Genomic DNA, 26,326 nt, shown 5'->3' on the forward strand with positions numbered 1-26,326 from the left:
TAAAAAAGCTCAAGGGACTACAACTGACAAACATCATTTTATTAGCAGAATATCATCACTTAATTTTCAGGAAATATGTATAAAAATGATTAAAGGCCCTGAGACCTATCATGGCACTCAAAATTTCACCTCAAGACTTGTTTTCAAATGCTGGAAAAATGGAAATAAAATTATGCTATAAGAATAGAAAGACAATTTAATGTGAGTTGGCAAAGGCTTTTTTCCAACGGCTAAACTATACTTCCCCAAAAGAATTCTCACTGAGGAAAAAACCTAGTAAATAATCGAAGGCTAAAATGTGGCTCTTTACCATTTTTCCCCAAATAACATGGTGTTCTTTGCAAATCCTCAAGTTATCCCATCCTTTTATATTTGCATACAATTTTAAAATCTAGAATGTTGTTAGCTATGTACCTTGAAATTATTTTCTGATTTTCAGATATCAGAACTCAGGGGCAATAAAAAACTTGTACAAATTGAACTAATGTGTAATCACTCTGAACATACATGTTCCTGGAACATGATCTCTTCTTCAAATTTCTATTAGAATCTTTCCCATCGCCATCATCATTCCAGCAAAAACCCATTGAGTTTCACTAAAAGGGTCTTTCTAGAATTTTCACCATAAGAATTCATAAAGATTACTGATGTATTGCGCTTTCTCCTTAGGAGGGGATAATGCAATAGAGTGAAAAAGATGGATCAATGTTACCAGTTGCTCCAACAATACATCTGTTGTAAAATAAATGAAAGAAAGAAAGGCAAGATTAACATATAACAAATTCTCATTAACATTTATACATGATTATTTGAACATTTGATTAGTTATCAAAAATAATAGGAAAAGGAAGCTATGTAAGAAAAAGATATTTAAAAACTGACACATAGTAGGATGTGGAATGCTCACAAATATTTATAAACTCCTAACATACAGAAAAAAAAAACAGACATTGATTTCATAGTCTAAGCTAAATTGTGTTCCAGTAACCATATAAACTCCAAATCTTAATGCCCTAAAACAATAAAGGTGTGTTAGTCAGTTTTTATTTGTTGTGAATAACTTAAAGGAGGAAAAGTTTACTTTGGTCTCAGTCTATAGTTGGCCAACTCCATTGCTCTGAGCCTGATTTGAAGCAGAGTATCATGGACTAAAGTGTGGAGTAGGAAAACTGCTTGGTTTGAGTGAGTAAGGAGCAAGAGACTAAATGTAATCCCTAAGAGCATGCCCCCTACTTCCTCCAGTCATGCCCTATCTGTCTACAGTGGCTACCAGTAATTTATTTAAATTATTAATCCATCAAATGGATTAATCCACTGAAGAGGTTAAGTTCTCATAATCTAATCACTTCATCTCTGAACAATGCTACATTGGATAACATATTTCCAATACATGAAGATTTTTTGTAGGGAGACACTTCACATCCAAACCATAACAAGACAATTACTTCTGATTCATGTGCACAGGGTGAAAGGGAGAAACCCTGTGCCACATCATTCCAGGAATAAGGCCAGTAGAAACTCCACATCTGGAACTGATTGCCATAGCAGAGGAAAAGAGGTTCTGACAAATTGTACAAGAGCTCTTAGAGATGCCTCCCAGATGTAACACATATAACTTCTCAAGATTCATTCACAAAGCAAGTCACATGGCCACACTTAATATAAAGGGTACAGGAAAATGCAAGCTGCCTTGTGCCCAGAAGAGTCAGAAATAATTGGCGAATAGCATTTATGAGAACATGAATGGACAGGAAATCACGTACAAATTTTCAAATACCCAGGTGTTCTTAACCTGGAAGCAATATACTTATATGATTTTTTATTCTTTCCTTTCAGATGTATTTTTAACATCTTAATCTGAAAATCTTGATGAGATACTATCACCTTACTAATGCTGTTTTTCAGCTCTTTACAAGTTTAGTTAGAAGAGAATTTATGGAGCGCGGCCACCTCCGGCCCGCCCGCAGTTTGCTTCAGAGACCAGCACAGGGCGCCAGGGACTCCCCCAAGCAGCCCAGCTCCCTCCGGCGGGAAGCGCCTCTCTAGCTAGCTTCCCGGGGCAGAATGCCCAGTGAGAGCCTCCCGACGCAGAGCCAACCATGGGTCCCCAAGCCAGCAGAGACATCCGATACACAAGCGACTTCTGAGACCAGGGCTGGGGAGCCAGAGACCTCTCCAGGCAGCATTGTCCCCCTCCAACTACAGGCTTTTTCCACGGGGCGATCCAAGATGGTGGACTAGAGGGTGACTGCATCTCCAGTCGCCCCAGAATCCAGGATTCAAGAAGGGGAGGCATTGAGAGACTCAGACTAAAATAGAACCACGGGGTGAGTCTCCCCCACCCAGCGAAGCTCAGCTGGGCGGCAGGCCTGGATTGGAGTGGCTTATTAGAGTGGGACAGGGCAGATAGCCTCTCCCCCAGGCAGCTCTGTGCAGTCTGGCAGTGGGCTCCGCCCACAGGGACAGATCCTCCAGCCTCATGGAGCAGGCCCCCCAGTGAGAGCCCTTCTGCACAAAAGCAGCACGGCCAGCTCTGGCCTGCCCGCAGGTTATTCAGAGACCAGCACAGGGCGCCAGGGACTTCCCCAAGCAGCCCAGCCCCCCTCCGGCAGGAAGCGCCTCTCTAGGCTAGCTTCTCAGGGCAAATGGCCCAGTGAGAGCCTGTCTACACAGAGCCAGCCACAAGTCCCCAAGCCAGTGGAGACCTCCGACCTACAACCAGCCTCTGGGACCAGGGCTGGGCAACAAGAGACCTCTCCAGGTCTCTCTCCCTGGAACCAGTAGCGGGCTAGGGGCAGCGTTCTTCGGAAGCACTGCATTATCAAATTAATCCAAGACTTCTGGCTACTGAAGGCTGGTAGGTGATACACTGGAAATCTACAGGGTCACTATAAGCCAATAGAGGAAATCTACAATATCACAGAGTCCCATTGACATCTGATCAATATGAGAAAACAAGGGAAGAAAATGTCCCAAACAAACATAGATACTATATCAATAAAACCCAATGACAGCACAGCAGAAGAAATGTCCGAAAGGGAGTTCAGAATGTACATAATTAAAACAATCAGGGAAGCAAATGAGGAGATGAAAGAACAAATGCAGGCACTAAATGAACGCACTAATCAACAGTTAAAAGAGCAAATAAGGGAAGCAAAAGAGCATTTCAATAAAGAGTTAGAGATACAGAAAAAAAAACAAACGGAAATCCTTGAAATGAAGGAAACAATAAGCCAAGTTAAAAACGCCATAGAAAGCATAAACAATAGGATAGATCACCTGGAAGACAGAACCTCAGATATTGAAGACAAATATTTAATCTTGAAAACAAGGTTGACCAAACAGAGTAGATGGTAAGAAATCATGAACAGAATCTACAAGAATTATGGGATATCATAAAGAGGCCAAATTTAAGAATTATTGGGATTGAGGAAGGCTTAGAGAAACAAACCAAAGGAATGAACAATCTATTCAATGAAATAATATAAGAAAATTTCCCAAATCTGAAGAATGAAATGGAAAACCAAGTACAAGAGGCTTATAGAACTCCAAATATGCAAAATTACAACAGACCTACACCAAGGCACATTATTATGAAAATACCTAACTTTCAAAATAAAGACAGAATTTTAAAGGCCATGAGAGAAGAGAATAAGATTACATTCAGGGGGAAACCAATAAGAATATCAGCAGATTTTTTAGTCCAGACCCTAAAAGCTAGAAGGGCCTGGAACAACATTTACCAAGCCCTGAAAGAAAATGGATGCCAACCAAGAATTTTATACCCAGCAAAACTTACTTTCAGATTTGACGATGAGATAAAATCCTTCCATGATAAACAAAAGCTAAAGGAATTTACTAAAAGAAAGCCGTCATTACAGAACATTCTCAGCAAAATACTCCATGAGGAAGAGATGAAAAACAATGATGTAAATCAGTAAAGGGAGGAACTAGCCGAAAGGAATAGCCAAATAAAGGAGTAACCAAATCATGTCAAAAAACAAAAATGAGTCCAATGACTAGGAATACAAATCATATCACAATAACTGTGAATGTTAATGGCCTGAACTCATCAATCAAAAGACATAGACTGGCAGATTGGATTAAAAAGAAAAATCCAGCAAGATGCTGCCTGCAAAAGACCCATCTCATAGAAAGAGATACCCATAGTCTAAAGGTGAAAGGATGGGAGAAAACATACCATGCACACGGACACAGCAAAAAAGCTGGAGTATCCATCCTCATTTCAGATAATGTGGACTTCAAGCCAAAACTAGTCAGAAGGGATAAAGAAGGACATTACATACTGCTTAAGGGAACCATAAATCAGCAAGACATAACAATCATAAATATCTATGCCCCGAACATTGGCTCATCCATGTACGTCAAACAAATCCTTCTCAATTCCAGAAATCAAATAGACCACAACCCAATAATACTAGGTGATTTTTAACACACCTCTCTCACTGCTGGATAGATCGTCCAAACAAAAATTGAATAAAGAAACCATAGATCTCAATAACACAATCAACAATTTTTAGACTTAACCGACTTATATAGAATATACCACCCAACAAAGAACGAATACACTTTCTTCTCAGCAGCACATGGATCCTTCTCTAAAATAGACCATGTTTTATGCCACAAAGCTACTGTTAGCAAATACAAGAAGATAGAGATACTACCTTGTACTCTATCAGATCATAATGGATTGAAATTAGAAATAAATGACAGAATAAAAAACAGAAACTTCTCCAATACTTGGAGATTAAATAATACACTATTATACGATGAATGGATAACAGAAGACATCAGGAGGGATGTAAAAAATTCTTAGAAGTAAATGAGAACAAAGACACATCATATCAAAATCTCTGGAACACTATGAAAGCAGTACTGAGAGGAAGATTTATTTCATGGGGCACATTCAACAAAAGAAGTAGAAATCAACAAATAAATGACTTAACACTACAGCTCAAAGCCCTAGAAAAAGAAGAGCAGACCAACACCAAAAGTAGTAGAAGACAGGAAATAGTTAAAATCAGAGCCAAAATCAACGAAATTGAAACAAAAGAAACAATTGGAAAAATTAACAAAATAAAGAGTTGGTTCTTTGAAAAAATAAACAAAATTGATAAACCCTTAGCCACGCTAACAGAGAAAAAGGGAGAAAACTCAAATTACTAAAATTCGGAATGAACAAGGAAATATCACAACAGACACAAGTGAAATAGAAAACATAATTAGAAACTATTTTGAAAATCTATACTCCAACAAAACAGAAAACCTCGAAGACATCAACAAGTTTCTAGAGACATATCAATTACCTAAACTGAACGAGGAAGACATACACAACTTAAATAAATCAATTTCAAGCAATGAAATAGAAGAGGTCATCAAAAGCCTACCAACAAAGAAAAGTCCGGGACCAGATGGGTTCTCAGCCGAGTTCTACAAAACATTTAAAGAAGAGCTCATTCCAATACTTCTCAAAGTATTCCATAAAATAGAAGAGGAGGGAACCCTCCCAAACTCATTCTATGAAGCCAATATCACACTGATACCTAAACCAGACAGAGACACATAGAGGAAAGAAAATTTCAGACCAATATCCTTAATGAATATTGATGCAAAAATTTTCAACAAAATCTTAGCAAATCGCATACAAAAATATATTAAAAAGATAGTGCACCACGATCAAGGGTTTTATCCCAGGGATGCAAGGTTAGTTCAACATCTGGAAATCAATAAATGTCATTCACCATATCAACAGACTTAAAGTCAAGAATCACATGATTATTTCAATAGATGCAGAAAAAGCATTCGATAAAATACAGTATCCCTTCATGCTCAAAACACTAGAAAAAATTGGGGTAATGGGAACATTCCTTAACATTGTAAAGGCCATCTATGCTAAGCCTATGGCCAATATCATTCTAAATGGTGAAAAACTGAAAGCATTCCCCCTAAAAACTGGAACAAGGCAGGGATGTCTTCTTTTGCCACTTCTATTCAACATTGTCCTCGAAACTCTAGCAAGAGCAATTAGGCAGACTGAGAAATTAAAGGGATAGGAATAGGAAAAGAAGAACTCAAACTATCCCTATTTGCTGATGACATGATATATATTTAGAGGAACCAGAAAATTCCACGAAAAAACTTTTAGAACTCCTAGGTGAATTCAGTAAAGTAGCAGGATATAAGATCAATGCTCATAAATCTAATGCATTTTTATACAGAAGTGATAAATCTTCAGGAAGAGAAGTTAGAAAAACTACCCCATTCACAATCGCCTCGAAAAAAATAAAATACTTGGGAATCAATCTCACAAAAGACGTGAAAGACCTCTACAATGAGAACTACAGAACACTAAAGAAAGAAATTAAAGAAAACCTTAGAAGATGGAAAGATCTCCCATGTTCATGGATAGGAAGAATTAATATTGTCAAAATGGCCATACTACCAAAAGTGCTACATAGATTCAATGCAATTCCAATTAAAATCCCAATGATGTACCTTACAGAAATAGAGCAAGCAATTATGAAATTCATCTGGAAGAATAAGAAACCCAGAATAGCTAAAGCAATCCTCAGTAGAAAGAACGAAGCAGGGGGTATCGCAATACCAGATCTTCAACTCTATTACAAAGCAATAGTAACAAAAATGGCATGGTATTGGTACCAAAATAGACAGGTAGATCAATGGTACAGAATAGAGGACACGGACACAAACCCAAATAAATACAATTTTCTCATACTAGACAAAGGTGCCAAAAATATGCAATGGAGAAAAGATAGCCTCTTCAACTAATGGTGCTGGGAAAACTGAAAAACCATATGCAACAGAATGAAATTAAACCCCTATCTCTCACCCTGCACAAAACTCAACTCAAAATGGATCAAGGACGTCGGAATCAGACCAGAGACCCTGCATCTTATAGAAGAAAAAGTAGGTCTAAACCTTCAATTTGTTGGCTTAGGAGCAGACTTCCTTAACAGGATTCCCATAGCCCAAGAAATAAAAGCAAGAATCAACAACTGGGATAGATTCAAACTAAAATGCTTTCTCTCAGCAAAGGAAACTATCAGTAATGTGAAGAGAGAGCCTACAGAGTGGGAGAATATCATTGCCACTCATACTTCAGATAGAGCGCTAATATCCCGATTCTATAAAGAACTCAAGAAACTCGACACCAAGAATATAAATAATCCAATCAACAATTGGGCTAAGGAAATGAACAGACACTTCACAGAAGAAGATGTACAAGCAATCAACAGATATATGAAAAAATCTTCAACATCTCTAGTAATAAGAGAAATGCAAATCAAAACTACCCTAAGATTTCATCTCACCCCAATTAGAATGGCGATTATCAAGAACACAAGCAACAATAGGTGTTGGCGAGGATGTGGGGAAAAAGGTACACTCATACATTGCTGGTGGGGTTGCACATTAGTGCAGCCACTCTGGAAAGCAGTATGGGGATTCCTCAGAAAGCTTGGAATGGAACCACCATTCGACCCAGCTATCCCACTCCTTGGCCTATACCCAAAGGACTTAAAATCAGCGTACTACAGAGATACAGCCACATCAATGTTCATAGCTGCTCAATTCACTGTAGCCAGATTGTGGAACCAACCCAGATGCCCTTCAGTTGATGAATGGATAAAGAAGCTGTGGCATATATATACAATGGAATATTACTCTGCCATGAGGAATGACAAAATTATGGCATTTGCAGGCAAATGGATGAAATTGGAGGATATCGTGCTAAGTGAGATAAGCCAATCTCAAAAAACTAAAGGACGAATGATCTCGCTGATAAGCGGATGAGGACATATGGGGGGGGGTAGGAGGGGTTAGTGTTAAGGTTGGGGTTAGGTTTAGGGTTAGGGATAAGGAGGGTGGTAAGAATGGAGGAAAAAGGAATGTATAGAGGGAAAAGAGGGGTGGGAGGGGAGGGGAGAAGGGAAAAAATAATAGAACGAATTAAACAACATTGCCCTATGTATATTTATGATTTTTAATTAAAATTAAAAAAAAGTAGAAGTGAATTTATGTGGAAATTTTAGTGGATCCCCTTCAAAATAACTATTTGACTTTGTTTCCTGAGGAAAGCATTATATATTAATTTCAATTGCTCATGAGCTTATTTTCTTGTACTAAATCAAAGTGAAAAAAGTAGACACTGTAAATAAACTACACAAAAACTGCTCAAAAAGTTGACTACATTCTGAGTTGCTTTGTAATTGCCTTGTCTTTTTATATAGTTTTAAACACAACAGACATCATCTAAAATAGTGCATCTCATTTATTTTCAGCATCTCCAACCTGTTATGGAATAATACTAGAATAGAATAAAGATGGCTAAACTAAGCATGGAGCTAGAATAATGCTTACGCAAATGTCTGACAAACATTCCATCCTTTTCTGAGCATAGGAGGCTTAAGCAAGAAAACTATTTTGTACAATGCTACCATGCTATTACTATAGCTACTTTCATCAAACTTTAAATAATTCACCTATTTCGGCATCTTTGCTCAACACTTTATAGTCAAAATCTGTACATTATTCCAGAAATAAAGGTGGTGTAAATAACTTCTTAGAGCTGTGCATCCACCTTTTTATATACTTTATTTTAGTTTTAGATATTTTAGTTTCAGTTAGAATCTCAGTCCCTACATTCTCCTCCCTCCTTTCCAGGATAATGTTCAAGAAATAGTTGGAAAGTTTCTACCTCAGGTCTCAGCCCTCTTTTTTATAATTTTTTATTTTTTATTTTTTTTTAAGTTTTCTTTCCCTATTCTGGTTCTGTACCTTATTCCTTTTTTCTTTGCTGGGAGGACTTTTTTTTCTTATACCCATTTGTGATAGAAAAAGTTGTCTAGCATTATCACAGTATATCTCATGTGTGTGTGTGTGTTTATATTCTCCCCTAACTAGATATTTATTTAACTTTATATCCCTGGACCCTATTACAGTGTGAGGATGCCTAAAAGAGTTCACAAAATGCTTTCAATTGCAACCAGTTTCTACAATTAGCAGGGGAGTAATGTCTAATATCTCCTAAGTGTCTCAAATGCTAAACTGAGGACCACCTGCATAAGAATTAACTAGAAGGTACTTATTAAAATCAGGTCCCTAGGCACCATATGGCTTTACTAAATCAAAATCTAAGTTTAAAGCCAGCTATTTCCATTTTCACAAGTTCCCAGGTATTTTATGATTCACCAAATTTGAACACTTTTGGTATATGATGTGAGTTAAAAACAATACAATATTCATCCAGATATTCACCCTTCTTAAAACATCAATGGGCTTTCAGAAGGAGAGAAGTGCTCTTACCCTGCCTGAACCCTGGCCTTTCCAGTAGATTCCTTCTCTGTCTTCCACTCTATCCATACTTTATCCATAGAAGCAATAAGCTTTCCAGACATTTCCTTATTTGTCAGAACTGTATATTACAACTCCCAGCTCAAGCTCAAACTCTCTCTCTCTCTCTCTCTCTCTCTCTCTCTCTCTCTCTCTCTCTCTCTCTCTCTCTCTCTCTCTCTCACACACACACACACACACACACACACACAGACACACACCCCAAATGCTGAGAATGAGAATGATCTGGAACAGTAGATGTTCAGTGATCCAAAGTTTGTTGACTTCACTTAAATACATCCAAGCAAATTGTACATAATGACTTAGAATTCAAATGCAAACAATTTTAACTATTTACTGATAAAGCTATCTCAGAAACATCACTCTTTAAAAATTCTTTCTAATTACACTCATTTGGGTTGTTTTTGACCTAAATACTGCTTTTAAGGATGTCTTTACAGTGCTCAGCTGATACAGCATTGGAAAGGAGGTCATGTATATAAATAGAACAGTGAATTGGCCCGGGAACTACTCCCAAATGAGGAAAAAATGGATTCCAAATGACTGCCTATCAAAGAAAGCTCTCTGGTAAAACTCTCAGTAGATCTATCAATGTAAATTTCAGATCCATCCTAGGAATCTCATTCATGTGGAAAATACTGAGTCGGACCCCAGGCCATTTTATCATAAACTTTATTGAACACTGGGACATGTTAAGAAATAAAAATATATTCATATATCCAGTCAAAATTTCATTGTTTCAGCTCCTCAAGTTAGATATGGGCAACTCAATTTTTTTTTGGTATACAGTAAACAGTCCTATAAGATCTTCAATAATATGGCTCAATGTCCCAGGTTTATCCACCACTATCATTATTATTTATTCCATGTTCCAATCAAAATGAACAACTCAATATTCTTTGTAGATTTTCTCTACCTTCCACCACTGTCCTTATACTCAAATATATTGCTCTACCTGGATTCTAATTACTCACCCTTTATAAAATAAATATTATATATATATGAGACAGTTAATATTATATTATATATATATTTGGTACCAGGGATTGAACCCAGGGGCACTTAACCACCAAGCCACATACCCAAGCATTTTTAAAAACTTATTTTAAAATTTTGAGACGGAATCTCACTAAGTTGTTTAGGGCCTTGCTAAGTTGCTAAGGCTGGCTTTGAACTTGCAATTCTCCTATCTCAGCCTCCCAAACCACTGGGATGACAGGTGTGGACCACCATATCTGCAGGGCCTACTATTTTTAAGAACAGTTTTCTAGGGATTCCTGAATTGCCAGAACTTTAAACATGTCCTCAAAGAATGTTAAATATCTGTCATATTTTCAATAAACACCTCAGAAGTGTTAACAGATGTTAATTGATATCCACAAGTGAATAAGGTAACCCCAATTAGCCAAATCAAATGAAAATACTTCTTTAAAATGTTTTTCAAAAGAAAATAATCTAATTTCCATAAATCAAACTATTCTTAGATATCTATGAAAACTACTATATGAATTTACTATCTTTTTCTCCCTCCTAGATTAAATACACTTCTAAAAACAAGTCCTTGCCTGGCCCTTCTTCCAGGAATCAAATGGGTCCCATGCTTTGAAGTCCATCTCTCATGCCACATCTTTTCTGAAAGTATCCTGGTCCTTCAGCACCGTATCATCATTGCTTCTTGTAGAACACCACCAAAATTTGGTTTTCTACATGTTTTATACTGAAGATCAGTCAATTTGTGTTTGTGTATTCTCTACTATCAACTGTTCAGATTGCTGATCACTTATCTCTGAAGGCAAGGGCAAGGTCTAGTTTTTGGAGGTTTTTGTTTGTTTATCTTAGTGTGTGTGTATGTGTGTGTGTGTGTGTGTGTGTGTGTGTGTGTGTGTGTGTGTGTGTGTGATCACTCCATGGCTCTAAATATATCTATTTGTTCAACTCATATTGACCCTACTTAAGGTCAAAACAAGAATATATGGAGGTGACCAGGGCCTTAGCATGAATGACAGCATGGAAGTGTTTCCATTATTAACTGGCAAAATTGGCTACTACTTTCAGGGTTTCAACACTGACTCGAGTTTCTTGTACACAATTTACCAGGCTAGGTAATGTTACCACTATCTTTCCCCTAAGTTATGCCAATACTGCACTTGTCCACCCACCACCCTCAAACCTATACCCCATACCACATTCCAAGCATTTTTTTTTTTTTTTTTTTTTTTTTTTTTTTGGTGCTGGGGATTGAACCCAGGGTCTTGTGCATGCAAGGCAAGCACTCTATCAGCTGAGCTATATCCCCAGCCCTCAAGCAAATCTACTTGCATCACTATTCAGAATTCTTGAATGAATTCCCTTTGCTCCTCTGATTAAATTCAAAAGCTTTGAAATGGTTTAAAAAATCTATTAGGCTCTAAGTCTTATAACCCACATCCTGCTATCTTATATCCTATGCCATTCCTCTCAATTTTTATTAATTGCCAGCCACATTGCTCCTTATTTCATTCCTCCAATTTCATCGCCTTTTCTTATGACTCAGAACCTGATTCCACATGCTTTAGAATCCTCTCCCCTCTCCGTCTCTTCGACCCTAGTTTACGACTACTAATCCTCTGGATTACAATTCATAGGTCACCTCCTCAGTGGGGTATTTTATTGTACTCCAAGACAAATGGGAGTATTTTATTATCCGCTTTTTCCACACACAACACATGATATATCCTTAGATCATTGAAATTCATAATTACTTCATTTTTGTGTGTTACTTAAGTGTTATCTTCCCTCATTAAACTGTTAAAAACTAGGAAAAATAGGAGTCATGACTATTTTTTTTCACCACTTGGGGTTTAGCCTGACACAAGGTGAATCTCTGGGAACTTTCAATGAATGGTAAATGGGTCAGTCAAATGTGGACCACCTTAGAGAGTGCAGTCTTAAGGACTTCCAAAGGACCATCTGGAATGGGGAAAGCCGGAATGATGCAAGCTCACCATAAACAGTGTTCAAACTTTAAAATCTCATTTATTTTCTTCTTCTATGTAAAACAGATATCATATTTGCAGAGTGGCTGAAAGAATTAAATGAGGATGATCATAATTTTAACTAAGTAATCATAACTATGCAATTATTGTTTAATGATATTTCTAAGAGCCAATTACAAGCACCTAAGAATATGAGAAGCACAGATAAAAATAAGTAAAAAAATACAGACATGATAATTGATCCTTTATGAAATAAAATGATTGTGAGACTACTATAAATATAGCAACAAATAGAATATACATAGAAGAAATGGATAGACTACTAGAAGTATACAGCTCTACCAGAATGAATCATGAAATAGAAACTATAGTAGGTCAATACCAAGTAAAAAGTAAAACAATTAAATCGGTAGTAATAAAAAAAAAAAAAAAAACCTTCTTAAAAAGGAACGCCCAGGACTGGGTTGGTTGTGTTCAGTGGTAGAGCGCTTGCCTAGAATATGTGATGCACTGGGTTTGATTCTCAGCACTGCATAAAAATAAATAAAAATGAAGGTCCATCAACAACTAAAACAATATTTAAAAAAAAAAAAATAAGGAAAGTCCAGAAACAGTACAGTTTCATGGGTGAATTCTACCAAACAACTAAAAAAAAAAAAAAGCCAAACCTTGATTAACGCTTTCAAAAAAATGAAAGTGGGAAACATTTCTGTATAGTTTGGATCTAGAGTGTCTCCTAAAAGTTCATGTGCTAAAGACTTGGTGCCCAATGCAAAAGTGTTCAGAGGTGGGGCTTTTGGGAAGTGATAGACCATGAGGGCCCTAACCTCACCCATGGATTCTCCATTTGATGAATTAATAACAACTGGTTGGAGGTGGAAACTATAGGCAAGTGGGGCATGGTTAAAGGAAGTAGGTCGCTGGGGGCATACCGGTGAGGACTATATCTTATTCCTGCTGCTCCCACAGCGTCTCCTTTCTCTGCTTCCCATTTGCAATGAGCTAAACTGCTTTAACTCTACCAAGCCCTTTAACCCACAATGTTCTGCTCCCTCAGGCCTAAAGCAACGAAGCAGCAACCACTGACTGACAACTCTAGAGCTTGTGAGCCAAAATAGACTTTTCCTTACGTTGAGTTGTTTTTCTCAGGGTAGTTGTCACAGAGACAAAAAAGCTAAAACTTCCAAATAAATTTTGAGGATCATATTACCCTGATACCAAAGCCATAAAAGGCAGCACAAGAAAAGAACATCACATGCCATATCCCTGTTGAACAGGGAAGCAAATCCTGAAGAAAAATACCAGAAAACCAAATTCAACAACACATTGAAAGGATTATATTTTCTGATCAAGTCAGATTTATCCCTGGGATGGGAGGATATGAGATGCTTAACAGAGGCAATCAAAGAATGTAATACACTACATTAACAAATGAAGGACTAAAACCATATGATCATCTAAATAAATACAGAAAAGTCACTTGACAAAGTTCAGGGCCATCTTATGAAAAAAAATTCTTGAAGAATGTTACCTCAACATAAATGTTACCCCATAATGCAAGTGAAAGATTCTAACTAATCTTCCGTAGTTAACACGATAGCTCTCCTTTCTGTATCAATAAACTGTAAAAAGCTAAGTTCTAAACTCAAAAAACTTGTTCACCCTCATTACTAACCACTTTTTCATGTCAGTATGAGCAATTAACCTTTAGTTTTGTGTACGCTTTGTAATTTTAAGTTTTACTATGCTTTAGTTATATTAATATGTTTATTTAATACTTCATAATATCAGTTTTTCTTCATAAACAATTCTTGTCATTGAATAATTGTTTCAGATACCCTCAGGCCATTCAGTAGAGGATTTTTGGCAAGGTTTAGAATGTAAATATGTCAGTTATATTACCAACAATTTTTTTAATAATTGGGTGTTGGGTGAGTTTACTAAAATGGAAATTGACATTCTAGACAACACAGCTCTTTCTCATCTGATAGGATAGTGTCAATAAAATGGGAAAATCTTAGCAAATTGGGAGTTTCTATTAACCTTTTCCAAAACTAAACCTTAAATTAATGCTGCTATACAGCAGAAATGCTATAAATAATTCTCCCACTGTTTACTACTTCACAATGGTGATTTAAATGTGCAAATTTCTTAAATCAAAAACTAACCTAAAATATCGACATTGGTTGAACACAAACTGTTTCAGTCATGGTGCTCAATGCTTTAATTGTAATAGATCACTTATTTTCCAGAACAATCTTGTGGTACATATGTTATGATGTCCCTTTTGAAAATAAGCTTAGTAAGTAGCAGAGATATTATTTAAATTTACTTCTGACTCAGTTTAAATCATTCATATATCAGGGTAGCTAGTGTTCCCAATCAACTAGATAAAAGAAACAGGAACAAAAATTTCTCTGGCATATATTACACAAAACTATACATATAATTTTTTCTTCATAAATTGGTATCCTGTCTCTAGTAACTTTAACAATCATCAGTCAGATTATATTCTTTAAAATGAAAAGAATATGTCACATGAGTACTCTAAGACTGAAAAATCTAAGAGCTGAAGGTTCTTATTATGAGGACCCTCAATGTACTAGTTGGTGAGATGAATTTGAATTTGTAAGTTGTAATTTGAATTTGAGCCTAGAGGTAAGAATATAACTAGGTCTCCTTTTATAAGGTACTCAACAAATCGGCACTATTTTTGAATATATATGGGATGTCACACAGAGTTGTTCTCTTTGGCTCCAGGAGGTTAAAGAGGATCTTTGTACAAAAGTTAAAAGAATAATTTCAATGTAGCAGATCCTTATGAAAATCAGTGCTCCCAATGATGAAATATATTTGCTGAAGCATATGCCTAGTAACTGGAGCAATTCAAATATAAGCTACAATCTTTTGATAGGACAGGTGGAAGAATTTCTCTGAAGGTCCCCTGGTTCTATAAGATTTCAAGATATGAATTTTTAGTGTTGAAGCTCTATGTACATGGCTAGGAAAATGTTCCTAAACTGCAAATGAACCCTGATGACTCCCTATCAACAGATTATTCATCTACGGCAAGTTTTAAATGATTTGTTTCATTTTTATAAACATCTTTTAAAGTAGAAAAATGAGAATTTAACTTTGTTGTAAAAGAATTCCAAGTTAACATCATCCCCAAAAGTGAAAAATTGAAAGCTTTTCTCTAAGATCAGGAACATACAAAGGTGTCCGCTATCATCACTTATATTCTAGCCTGAACAATCAGATAACCGAAACACAAAACAGAAACAAAAATCAAAAGAAAAAAGAAAAAGAAAGAAAGAGAAAAAAATTAAAAACAAAAAAAGAGAAAAGTCACCCAAATTAGATAGGAGGAAGTCGGATTTTCTCTGTGTGCAGATAACATGATCTTATACACAGAGGTCCTAAAGACTTCACCAAAATCATTGTCAAAACTAATAAACAAATTTAGTAATGTTTCAGAACACAAAATTAGTATATAAAATCATTTGTGTTCTGCATACTAAAAAGGGGCTATTGCAAAAAGAAATTTTGAAAATATTGCATTTACAACAGCAACAAAAGAGTAAATTTAATCATGGAGGTGAAATATCTGTAGGATCTATGAGGACCCAGGTAAAGACAATACCAACAATGCATCTCAGGATGCTATTCTGTTGGCCCCTCATTTTAACCTCTCTCCTTAGCCTTCCTTCACAATCACTCTGGCATACAATTTGATTCTAATAATCTAAAAGAATGAAGCCAAACCAGAAGTATTTTACCAGTAAGCACTGGACACTCAATGTTTATGTACACACAAATAAGCCTATTGAAGCACACACATGTACATAAACAACACATACTAACACATACACACACATACACATATCCAGGCCCAGCTACACCTGTTTAAGAAATCATGGCAGCTAACATTGCTATTACCAGACTCTGTTCTAAGCAGTTCACATCAATCTTATTTAAAAGCTCATAAAATAGAATCATATGGTAAATAAAATGAATCTCTGTTTACAGATGGTGAAACAGAGACACACAGGTTAAGTAAGCAACTAAAGGTAGAAAGATGAAAATTCCAAGTGGGTCACTCAGTAGAGCAGTGGGATTGCACAGCTGTGCCGATTGGAATGAGAGGAATCATCCATCCTCCTCCTTGCTTCTTGCTTATCTCCAGCCTAAATGCCAAAGGCAAAAATATTAATTAGGCAGGCCCCTCTTCATCAATCTTTAGAGCACGATACAGTATTTTGAAATTAACTATATAATCCTGCTAGTAGAAAAGATAGCAAAACATAATGCTTATCTGTGACTTTCACCTCACCTCCTAAAGCATATAAATTAGTTCTTTTCCACTTATTAAAATCATGCTAAAAATACAGTTAATTTCCATAACATTTTGTTAGGTTCTATGGAAGTTATGCCCCTTATCAAGTTAAAATGTTTATTGAATGAGATAATGAATGACTTGAATAATTTTCTCTTACTTCAGAAATTTTTTTTTTCTACCTTACAGGAAGACACTGTTGCTTCATTTCCAGTCAAACAGCAGCAAAAGTGTATGATGTTGATATTGATGGAGACTGTCGAAAAGGACTAGTATAAATCTTTAATTGTGTTCAATTTCAAAAGTGTGTGCACTGGTCATTAAAGCATAAAATATGTAAATTTGGGGGACAGTGAAATAGTTACTCTCTACTAAATGGAACTGGCATTTAGTTCTGGGAAATAGAACAAAATGAAATATACATATTTATAAAATTCCAAGAATAACCTAAGTGCTGTGAAAGTTTTTTGTTTCATTCTAAAGAAAAACAAGAAGAAAAGGAAGTATTTCATTCCTGCCAAAATCCAGTTCATGCTGCAGTGACACCCTCGAGATTCTGCTAGCTGAAGGTCCAGCGAACAGACGGCTTTGGTAGCTCTGTATTGTCAAATGTCAAGACAAATAAAAATTCTTGAGGCATAAAGTTCTGCAGCCTTGGAACTGTATGTGAGCAATGTCTGCTTTCTTGTGTTACCAAGAAGGTTAAAGATGGGTATTTACTCTGTGATAGCTCCTTATCCAATATAGAAATTCAGGAATGCCAGCATATCTGGGGAAAGCCTAAACCATCTTCACCCAGATGCCCAAAGCCACAGGGCTTGGTGGCTCTATTTAACATGCACACTCAAACAGAACACTGATCACCTTAGATATAAAACTTTCTATTACAGATGTGTATCATTATTTACTTCTGAACTTTGTATTCATTTTTATAATGTGTTACGATTTGAATGTGTCTAAAAATTCATGTGTTGAGAAAGGGGAGGTACTAGAGAATGAAGTAGAATAAATTATGCTATATGCATGTATTAGCGTATCATAATTAATCCCATTTTATGTATAATTATAATGCATGAATTGAAAAAGTAATAGAAAGAAGATGAGTAAAAGAAGGGGGAGAGAGGGTGGGAGGGAAAGGGGAAGTATTGGGAAATGAAACGGAGCGAATTATGTTATGCACAAGTATGAATATGTCACAATGAACACCACTATTATGTATAATTATGGTGCACTAATAAAAACCATAATAAAACAATTAAAATTACACCATAGAGAGTAACAGTAATCATCTGATACAGACTTCATCTAGGATTGAAAATTATATAAAAATAATGAAATTATTAATAAAGAAGAGAAATGTAAATTTTTAAAATTCACATGTTGAACACTTAATCTCCGAAGCAACAACATTGGGAAGAAGGGCCCACTATTGATCTCATGAAGGTTCCATTCTTATCAATGGATTAATAAATTTTAAAAATTTGCATAAGTGGGTTTGTTCTCTTTTCCCTTCAGCCTTCTATTCTGTGATGAAGTAGCACCTTGATCCTAGACTTCCAAACCTCTAGAACTGTGAGAGAATAAATTTTTGTTCTTTATAAACTACCCAGTTTCAGGTATTCTGCTATAGCATCACAAAACATAAGACAGAATGCATATTCTTTTTTCCCAAATAGTAATTGGGGAATCATAGTTAATAGGAATCTATGGTTATTAGGAGAGTAAAGTAGAGCAAATTTCTTATACGTGAATGAAATGAAACGTACATGATCTTCATGTCTTTTACGGCCTTTTGATTTGTATTATATTTATGGAGGTTTGAAGCTGAAAGTCAACACTGTTTTCTTTGATCTTTAGGAGGTTTTCAGAACTCCAGGTATCTGGCAATTTCAATGCCATAAATTAAAATAGCAGACTAAATATATTTTTGTGCAGTTTCAAGAACAGATCCAACTAACCAGCTAACACTATTATTTCTATGGGTCTAATTCCTATTACAGCATTTAAAATCTCAGTGGACATCTCCATATCCTTTGAAGAAGTTGTGATATTTGGTTTTCCTTTGCTTCTACAGATGAGTTCTATGCACTCTCTGCCCCCACTCTACCCCGATTCTGTATCAGTGTTTGTCCTGATGGTCACCCGCCTACTTGCTGCCTGAACATGCTGCCTGCCTTCTAGATGATGTTATACAGTCCCCTTGTGCCCAGTCTCAAGGTCTTATGTCTGCTAAGAGTGTTCCTGAATTTCTGTTCCTTCCTTCCTGATTGTGCTGGGTACCACTTTTCCAGCTATACTTACAATACTCACATTCCCTTGCCAATATGGACTTTGCATGGTTGCATGGTTGTTCTCAGATTCTCAATATCAGATTCTATGGGCTAATAGAATTCTCTTTCTTTTTCTGTTTCTGTTCTCCAATCCAGGTCTGATATGGATGATGTGTTTAACTCCATCAACATTTGGAAGTAACATTTTGGGTTTAGGACAAAAATACCTCCTTCATTAATCTCAACAGAAGAAAGTATTTTTATCACTAACATTTTTAGACTTGCTTGAACAAGATGATTTTTATAAAAATTGTATTGAGTTTCATTGTTTTAAAAGCATGCCCCCTATTGCCTGCTCTTGAGACCTTTGCTCTCATCATGTCTTTCTTAGTAAGTTACTTTTCCACAGGAGGAGGAATAAAGGGAGAAGCTGCAAGCTGGTTTCTGAAAAAGAGAGGAAGCCAGATGAGAGAGTTCCATACCCTTAAAGATGCAGATTCTCAGACCTTTGAATCTTTACAACTGAAAAGAGGATGGTAGATTTGGTTAAGGTGGTGTTAGAGTTCTTCTCACCACTTAACAGTAGAACTATAGTTATTAATCAGGTATAGTTATTGATCATATATTAAACTTTGGAACAGTTTTCACTCTGATTTTATCATTCGGTCTTTGTCTAGATCATATCTAAACTTGTGGGAAAAGTGTAGGTTTTGAAATCAGATGAGTCTCAGTTCAAGTTCTGATTAATTATCTGTATTATTTTACTTTTCTGAACTCAGGTTATTTATCTGAAAATAGAGATCAATAATACTCAATAAATGGCAGCTACCTTACATTTACTACTCTACTTCAATGCTGGTGTAAGCACTGTTCTTAACAAGCTCACTGAAATACTTACAATACAGCTGTAAGACAGATTAATTAGTATTTTTATTTTATAGTGTACGGTACTAGAGAGGTTAAGAAAGTTATTAAAGCTGAAAAGATGAGAACTCTAAGGAGCAAACTTAAAATAGCAGTGAGATGCTGCAACTTTGGCAAAATGGAGGAGCTAGAGAAGGACCTGCCCTTCTTGTTGCTTCTCTCACATCAAAGGGCTTGCCAAAGGCAAACATAAAATAAGGCAAAACCTACATTACTGCTTTATTATCCAAAGCCATTGGTATTATTTTCATTGTTATTACTATCATCATTATCATCATCATCTATAAAGCATTATTTGATCCAATTAGTTAATAGTTACTGGTTTGTTATTTTGTTGATTCTGTATACTTTACAAAATCTGAGAAGGAACACAGTACATAATAATACATTATTTATGTTGACTTTTTCCTGAATATATCTGCCTTCCTAGTTACAGGAGAATCAAAAGGACAGTTCATGCTTCCTTTAACTTACCTTGGTCCCACTTAATAGTCACATACATTTAACAGCTTGGTAGCCAATCATTGTAGACTTTAACTTTCTCAATGCTTAAAATATATACAGGAAAGAAAGGCTTGGTAATTTTAGCAGAACTTTCTTATCAGGTCCTGTGATAAGGAACTGAATTCTCCTACAATTAAAATTACCATTGCTTCCTAATGATAGAAAAACAGAATGATGAGATGATCAAGGGAAGGGAAACCACAAGTTGAGAGACTCAGGGTTTCATTTCGTCACAGCAGACTTTGAACACCCCATCTGAACTACTCCCTCTAGGCCTTTTTCAATGACATCTGTCTTAAGCTGGTTTCCTTTCATATTTCATATTCCTGACATATAACAAAAGTGGGTTGTATTTATCTCTGTGATATGATTATTCCATTAAAAATTACTCCCATTCTTTAAATCTAGCAAAACTCTTTTGATTTTATTAAATCAATAGAATTGGTATCCTTTTTATAAAAAAGGGAAAACATGTAACCTTTGGGATTTTTAAAATTTCCATAATTTAAAACTTTGCAAAACATTTATGGTATAAAAATAGTATTGTATAAACTTTCTAGAAAATAAACTGTAATGATTACAATGATTAGAAAGGAGGCAAGTCAGATGGAGAATTTTTAATTTTATATTCCTTCTTATTTACTTCTTTTATTGTAGTTCATTTTATCTTTATCTTATACAAAGGCAATATTCTGCATTATTCTCTCTCTCTGGACAGTCACCACTGCAGCTTCAGCATACATTATTCTGTAGCATCAATGATATGTTAAAAACACCTAGCCCTGGATTTTATTCATATATATTACTTAAATTTCATAAACAAGTTTAGCATAAGAAGTTTTGTGAACTGGATAGTTTTTGTTTATTTTTGAATACGCACCACACACAAAACACACAGCACGCACACACGGTAAAAAGTACAGATGAGTATCAGAGAAAGAGAAAATACATTTTGCAAGTTAAAATATGCTGATAATTATTTATGACTACATAGAAGTGTTCATGGTTTAAAAACATATTGGACAATTTGAATATCACACAGAATATTTCTGCAGATTTTCTTTTTCTATGATTTCCCACCTTATTTCAAGGGAAGAGACATTTGATGTCTGTGAAATGCAATTATAGTTTTAAACTTTGACATTGTTATGTTACCTTCAGAAGTCATATTTCTTCTTTGTTTCAAAACCTAATTGATACTTTTATTTAAGCCAGGGATTCCCAAGATTTTTCAAAAGTGGATCTATTTGTTTATGTATCATCCTCATTTAAGTGTAGAAATTTAAGGCTAGAAAATGCCTGTTTTAGCTGAAGGGAGCTAACAATCAATCACTTAGAAAAAGAAGATTGGTGTTGCAGACATTGATATAATAATGTCCAAATCTGGAGGAAAGAAAGTGCTGGAAAATCCAGAATGTTTTCCTCTTTCTTCTAGAAATGACAGAGCATAAACACTGATAGATACACTGTAGTGTCTTGTTGACTTAGAATCAGACACTTGACTACCTCTACTATAAATTATATAATAATAAATTATAAAGAAGTCAAAAACAATTTACAGGAATTCTTATTGTATATAAGAAGGTAAATCCCTGTTTACCATTCAGAAAAGACTTAAGTGAAATACTGAACACTGGTTTTATGTTTTATGTAATGGAAGGAGAAGACTCCCTTCTCTAGAAGATATACCCTAATGAAAACAGTTTCTGGAACATAATAGGAAACTTATCAAATGAAACAGATATTTCTTTTCACATCTGCTATGTAAAATCATACTACAAAAATAAACAGCTTATCTAGTTGGATTAGTAAAGAAGATAAAAACCTGCAGTTTACCACTATTTGTTTATATTTGTATTTGCTACCATTCCTATATTTAAAAAAAAAAAAAAAAACCTGCATTCTGACACTGTATAATCTATGTAAAATTCCATTTAAAAGTTGCAGAGTTGTTCATTATGGGGTTAAATTACTCAAGATGTTATGCTTCCAAGACATTACTAAGAAATTTGCCAAATCCAATCAATAAATGGTTATTTGTTTTGAAAGTTATATAGCTTGAAAAATTCAGATGCTTCCACCAAAATTCAGTTATTTGGGTGGTAACTAGAATATTTACATGTATTCTTTTAGAATTAAAGGAGTATCACTTAATTGATTAACCAAGGCTTAACTGATAATGCAATGTACATTTTAATATAATTTGCTATTTCCTTATAACCATCAACATAAAATTCTTAGTAAATATTAGAATTTCATTCTTTAAGCAAGAATAAGGATGAAGTTCAATATTGCCTAGGATTATAAGTTTGTTTTAAAAATAACAATGAATTTAGAGAACTAGCTATACAGACTTCTTACTGAGCAACAGCATGATCCACAGTTACTTATGTCAACAGTATAAGTTGACTCATAATGAAAGTTTACTTATAAAGCATAAAAACCTGTATTCTATATTAAGGCTTCTACATTAAAGAGATATAATTTACTATTAAATTCAAGCCAAAAAATGCATTTTTGAAACTTAAGATGACAAGTTACTTTTAAATAATATTGATAGATAAGTAACTAAAATCCATTACCTTATAAATATCCAGAAATCCACACTGGTGGTCGAATCTGGTGTACAGTTCATTCAGCATGCTGATCACCTGCATGGGGGTGCACTGGGCACATATGGCTGTGAAGCCTACAATGTCCGAAAAGAGCATGGTGACATCATCAAACTTTCTGGCTTGCACCTGCTGCCCCTGCCACAACTGCTGGGCTACATCACCAGGGAAAATAGAATATAGAAGATCCACTGTCTTCTTCTTCTCTTCTTCCAGGGCCTGGTGAGTTCTTTCTAAAGTTGCCTTTAATTTATCCATCCTCTTCTTCAAGCCATCTTGGGCTTTTGCCTGCTCACCAACCAGAATGACATCTCGGGTGGCATCATGAATAGGGATATCTGAGAGATGCAGGCCTCGACCCATGAGTTCATCCAACTTGTCCACACATGGGGAGCCCAGAAATAAAATGGAATTTGATTCTGGGACATGGATCATTTGTCCTTTTACTTCCATCACCTGTAAAATTAACATGGAAATTTGATCAATACTCTTCATATAATAGGTTGACCAAAACTTTATTATTTGATGAATAAGGTGAACAAGGTATGTTTATGAATGGTATTGACTTGCTGCATGACTTACTGCACTCATGTAAACAAATTTTCATCTGATTTATAGCCAGTGTAAACTTCATGATTTGGAATAGAAACACTTTTTTTTTATATCTCACTCAGCCACTTTCTATAGACAATAATGAAATGGAAAATGAGATCAAAGGAAAATTAAACAGGAAAACACTTTTTTTTCAAAATGGAATTACTCCTAAGTACTTTAACTTTACGAGTCAATTCAAAAAATTTCAGCCTGCTTCATAATAAAATTAAAATATATCCATCTGTCAAAAAAAAACTACCTTTAACTGTCATTAAGTCACACTCCTTTCAAAAAATTAGTCTGGGGGCTTAAAATGAATCAAAATAATTGTGTTGCTTTCTTTAAGTCATTTTTCAACCAGATATAGTCCTTGGAAAACATAGCAGTCAACGTACTGACTAGATTAGTGCACAGGTTCATTTGCTTTGAAATATCATTTAAACCAGTTATCATTAAGCCAGTATGGCCAGAAAATACCACTCAACTAGCATGCTTGTAAAGCTTAAAATAAGCCCCCCAAATTAGAAAAGCATTAAAAAAATTGTAAGATAAAGATTCTGAAGCCGAATAACAAATCTATCCCTTCTTCCTGAGCACATTCACTGGAGAATTCAGGGAATGGATATTTATTAGAAAACTTAGACAACACAGGATGATGCTATCTTTGCCTGGTACCCTAATAATCACTTTCCAGAGGAGCACCAGTAGGAGAGAAAGGAAGACATGGGCTATGGCTACTAGAAATAGTTATCCAGATTAGAATAAGGTATTCCAGCACACCTGGAGAGGAAGCCAGTTGTAATTACCTGGAAAAAAAATGGAACTGTAAGTCAGTTTCATCTATGTTACTTTTTACTACCACCTGGAATGTGCTCAATACATTTACTGTCCTTTATTCTCCACAGCACAAAGTAATTGGGCCAATTAAGGAAAGTGGAAATATAGAACAAATATGAGGCAAAGTGTCCAGATTTTCAAATATGTTTTATTTTATTCATCTTGCATGAGTCACCAAAATCTTATTTATGTAAGTAAATAAAACTTAACCCTTTCCAGATCTTATAGTTTTATGAAATGAAATCCTTTATCTGATGTAAAGTTTCTGTTGTATTTCAGTATTTCATCTTTTCATTCACAATGGTGTCATTTATTCATTGAAGGGTATTTGAGCATTTTCTATTTAATAGTACTTCTCTAAGCAATAAGGATAATGGATAAAATAAGCTTCCCCTTCCAAATTTTTGCAGGCCAGAGAATAGGGTGAAGAAGACCCTCCCAATTTCTCAGTCAAGGTGGGCTTTAAAACTGCTGCAGGTTATGGATTAAGTACAAAGGAAATAACTGTCCTGAAAGCACCTCTGGATTATTTTACATCTGCCTGATATGGCTTTATGGGGAGGGGTGTTTTTATGATATATACTTTCCCATTACTAAGACATGAAGGAAAGAGCAAGGAAGATGCACACAAGTTATACTCCCATCATTTAAAAAATTAGTATGCTAAATGTTTTTCTTAAGATTTAACACAAGGACAAAAACATTTTCAAGCTTTATAGGAATAATCATGTTTTTTAAAGGCCATGATAACTTTAATGGCAATGATAAACTTCAATAAAATCCTTCTCTCTCCTTTTCTATCCCCCAAAATAGTTCTTTCCCAGTAGTTCCCTTCTTCCCTTCTTGCTTGTTTTGTCCTGCTATCCTTTGCTGTTTGGATTGACATATTCATTTTTTCACCTTCCTCTCTTCCTTTGGTCTTTCTCCTGCCTCTCTCTCCCTCATCACTGCCCCTCACTTTCCCCATTGATTCTTGTTTACTTTTCTTTCTTTTTAATTCCTAGGGATCAACTTCCTCATTTCTTATCACAGATTGACCATTTTCTTTCCTGTCTTTGCCTCTATCTCTCTCTTTATATTAAGTATGGAATCAGCATGTGTGTATGCATAAATAAAATATACCACTTACTACAACTAATATAATTTGAAAGTATCTTTCTTTAATCTATAAAGAAACTGGATTAAAGTTTCTATTCCTGTCTCAAAAAATGTAAAATATTTTCTTTATTATACATGGCCATTAGTTGACTTTTTGATATCTCCAAGCGAACACACCCTGAGAGTGAAAAGAAAATATTACTATTTATACTACAAAAAAATAACTCAGGAAAAAGAAGCTCACAAAGTGAATGACTTTCTTTTTAAAAATGTTTTTCATTAGTGAGTTTTTCTCTTATTTAATTAGTGGGAAATTCAACTGAAGCATGTGTATCTTTGCCATAAATCCATTTTTACCTTAATCAGAAAATAATAAAAATTATTCTTGAATTGTTTTTGTTTCATTGTGATTAGAAATTCTGAAATTCACCATGGTTTTCATTTATTAATTTAACAATGTTAAAACCTTATATAGGAACTACATATTTTTACAAAAGAAACATTTCTAAGAAACTGCTCAACAAAAAACCTCTCTAAGGTATTATTGCATCCTAAATTATATTAAAGTTTCAATGAAATAGCAAAAAGGTATAAAATCTATCAGATTTCAAGAATTGGGAAGCATAATAAAAGGGAACATTTGATCCTGAGTTACAATAAAGTTAAAGTCTTACTATCAAAAACTTGGTTGTCATGTTCTGTTAAATTACCTGTTTGTTTTCTATATTTATGCATAGATATCTCTATGAACATATTTACCACTGTGATCAATAAGTAATTAGA

The 26,326-nt window shown here is 35.1% G+C and overlaps 1 protein-coding gene across 1 annotated transcript in view; it reads right to left on the minus strand.

The window, feature by feature from the left end:
* Positions 1-26,326, minus strand: part of GUCY1A2 (guanylate cyclase 1 soluble subunit alpha 2) — a 302,312-nt gene that overhangs the window by 83,677 nt on the left and 192,309 nt on the right. Inside the window, exon 5 of the mRNA XM_079101610.1 lies at positions 22,985-23,470. Coding sequence (XP_078957736.1) covers positions 22,985-23,470 — 486 coding nt within the window. The remainder of the gene's footprint in view (positions 1-22,984; positions 23,471-26,326) is intronic.

The sequence above is a fragment of the Sciurus vulgaris genome (genome assembly GCF_902686455.1).
Source record: "Sciurus vulgaris genome assembly, chromosome: 11".
Lineage (NCBI taxonomy): Eukaryota > Metazoa > Chordata > Mammalia > Rodentia > Sciuridae > Sciurus > Sciurus vulgaris.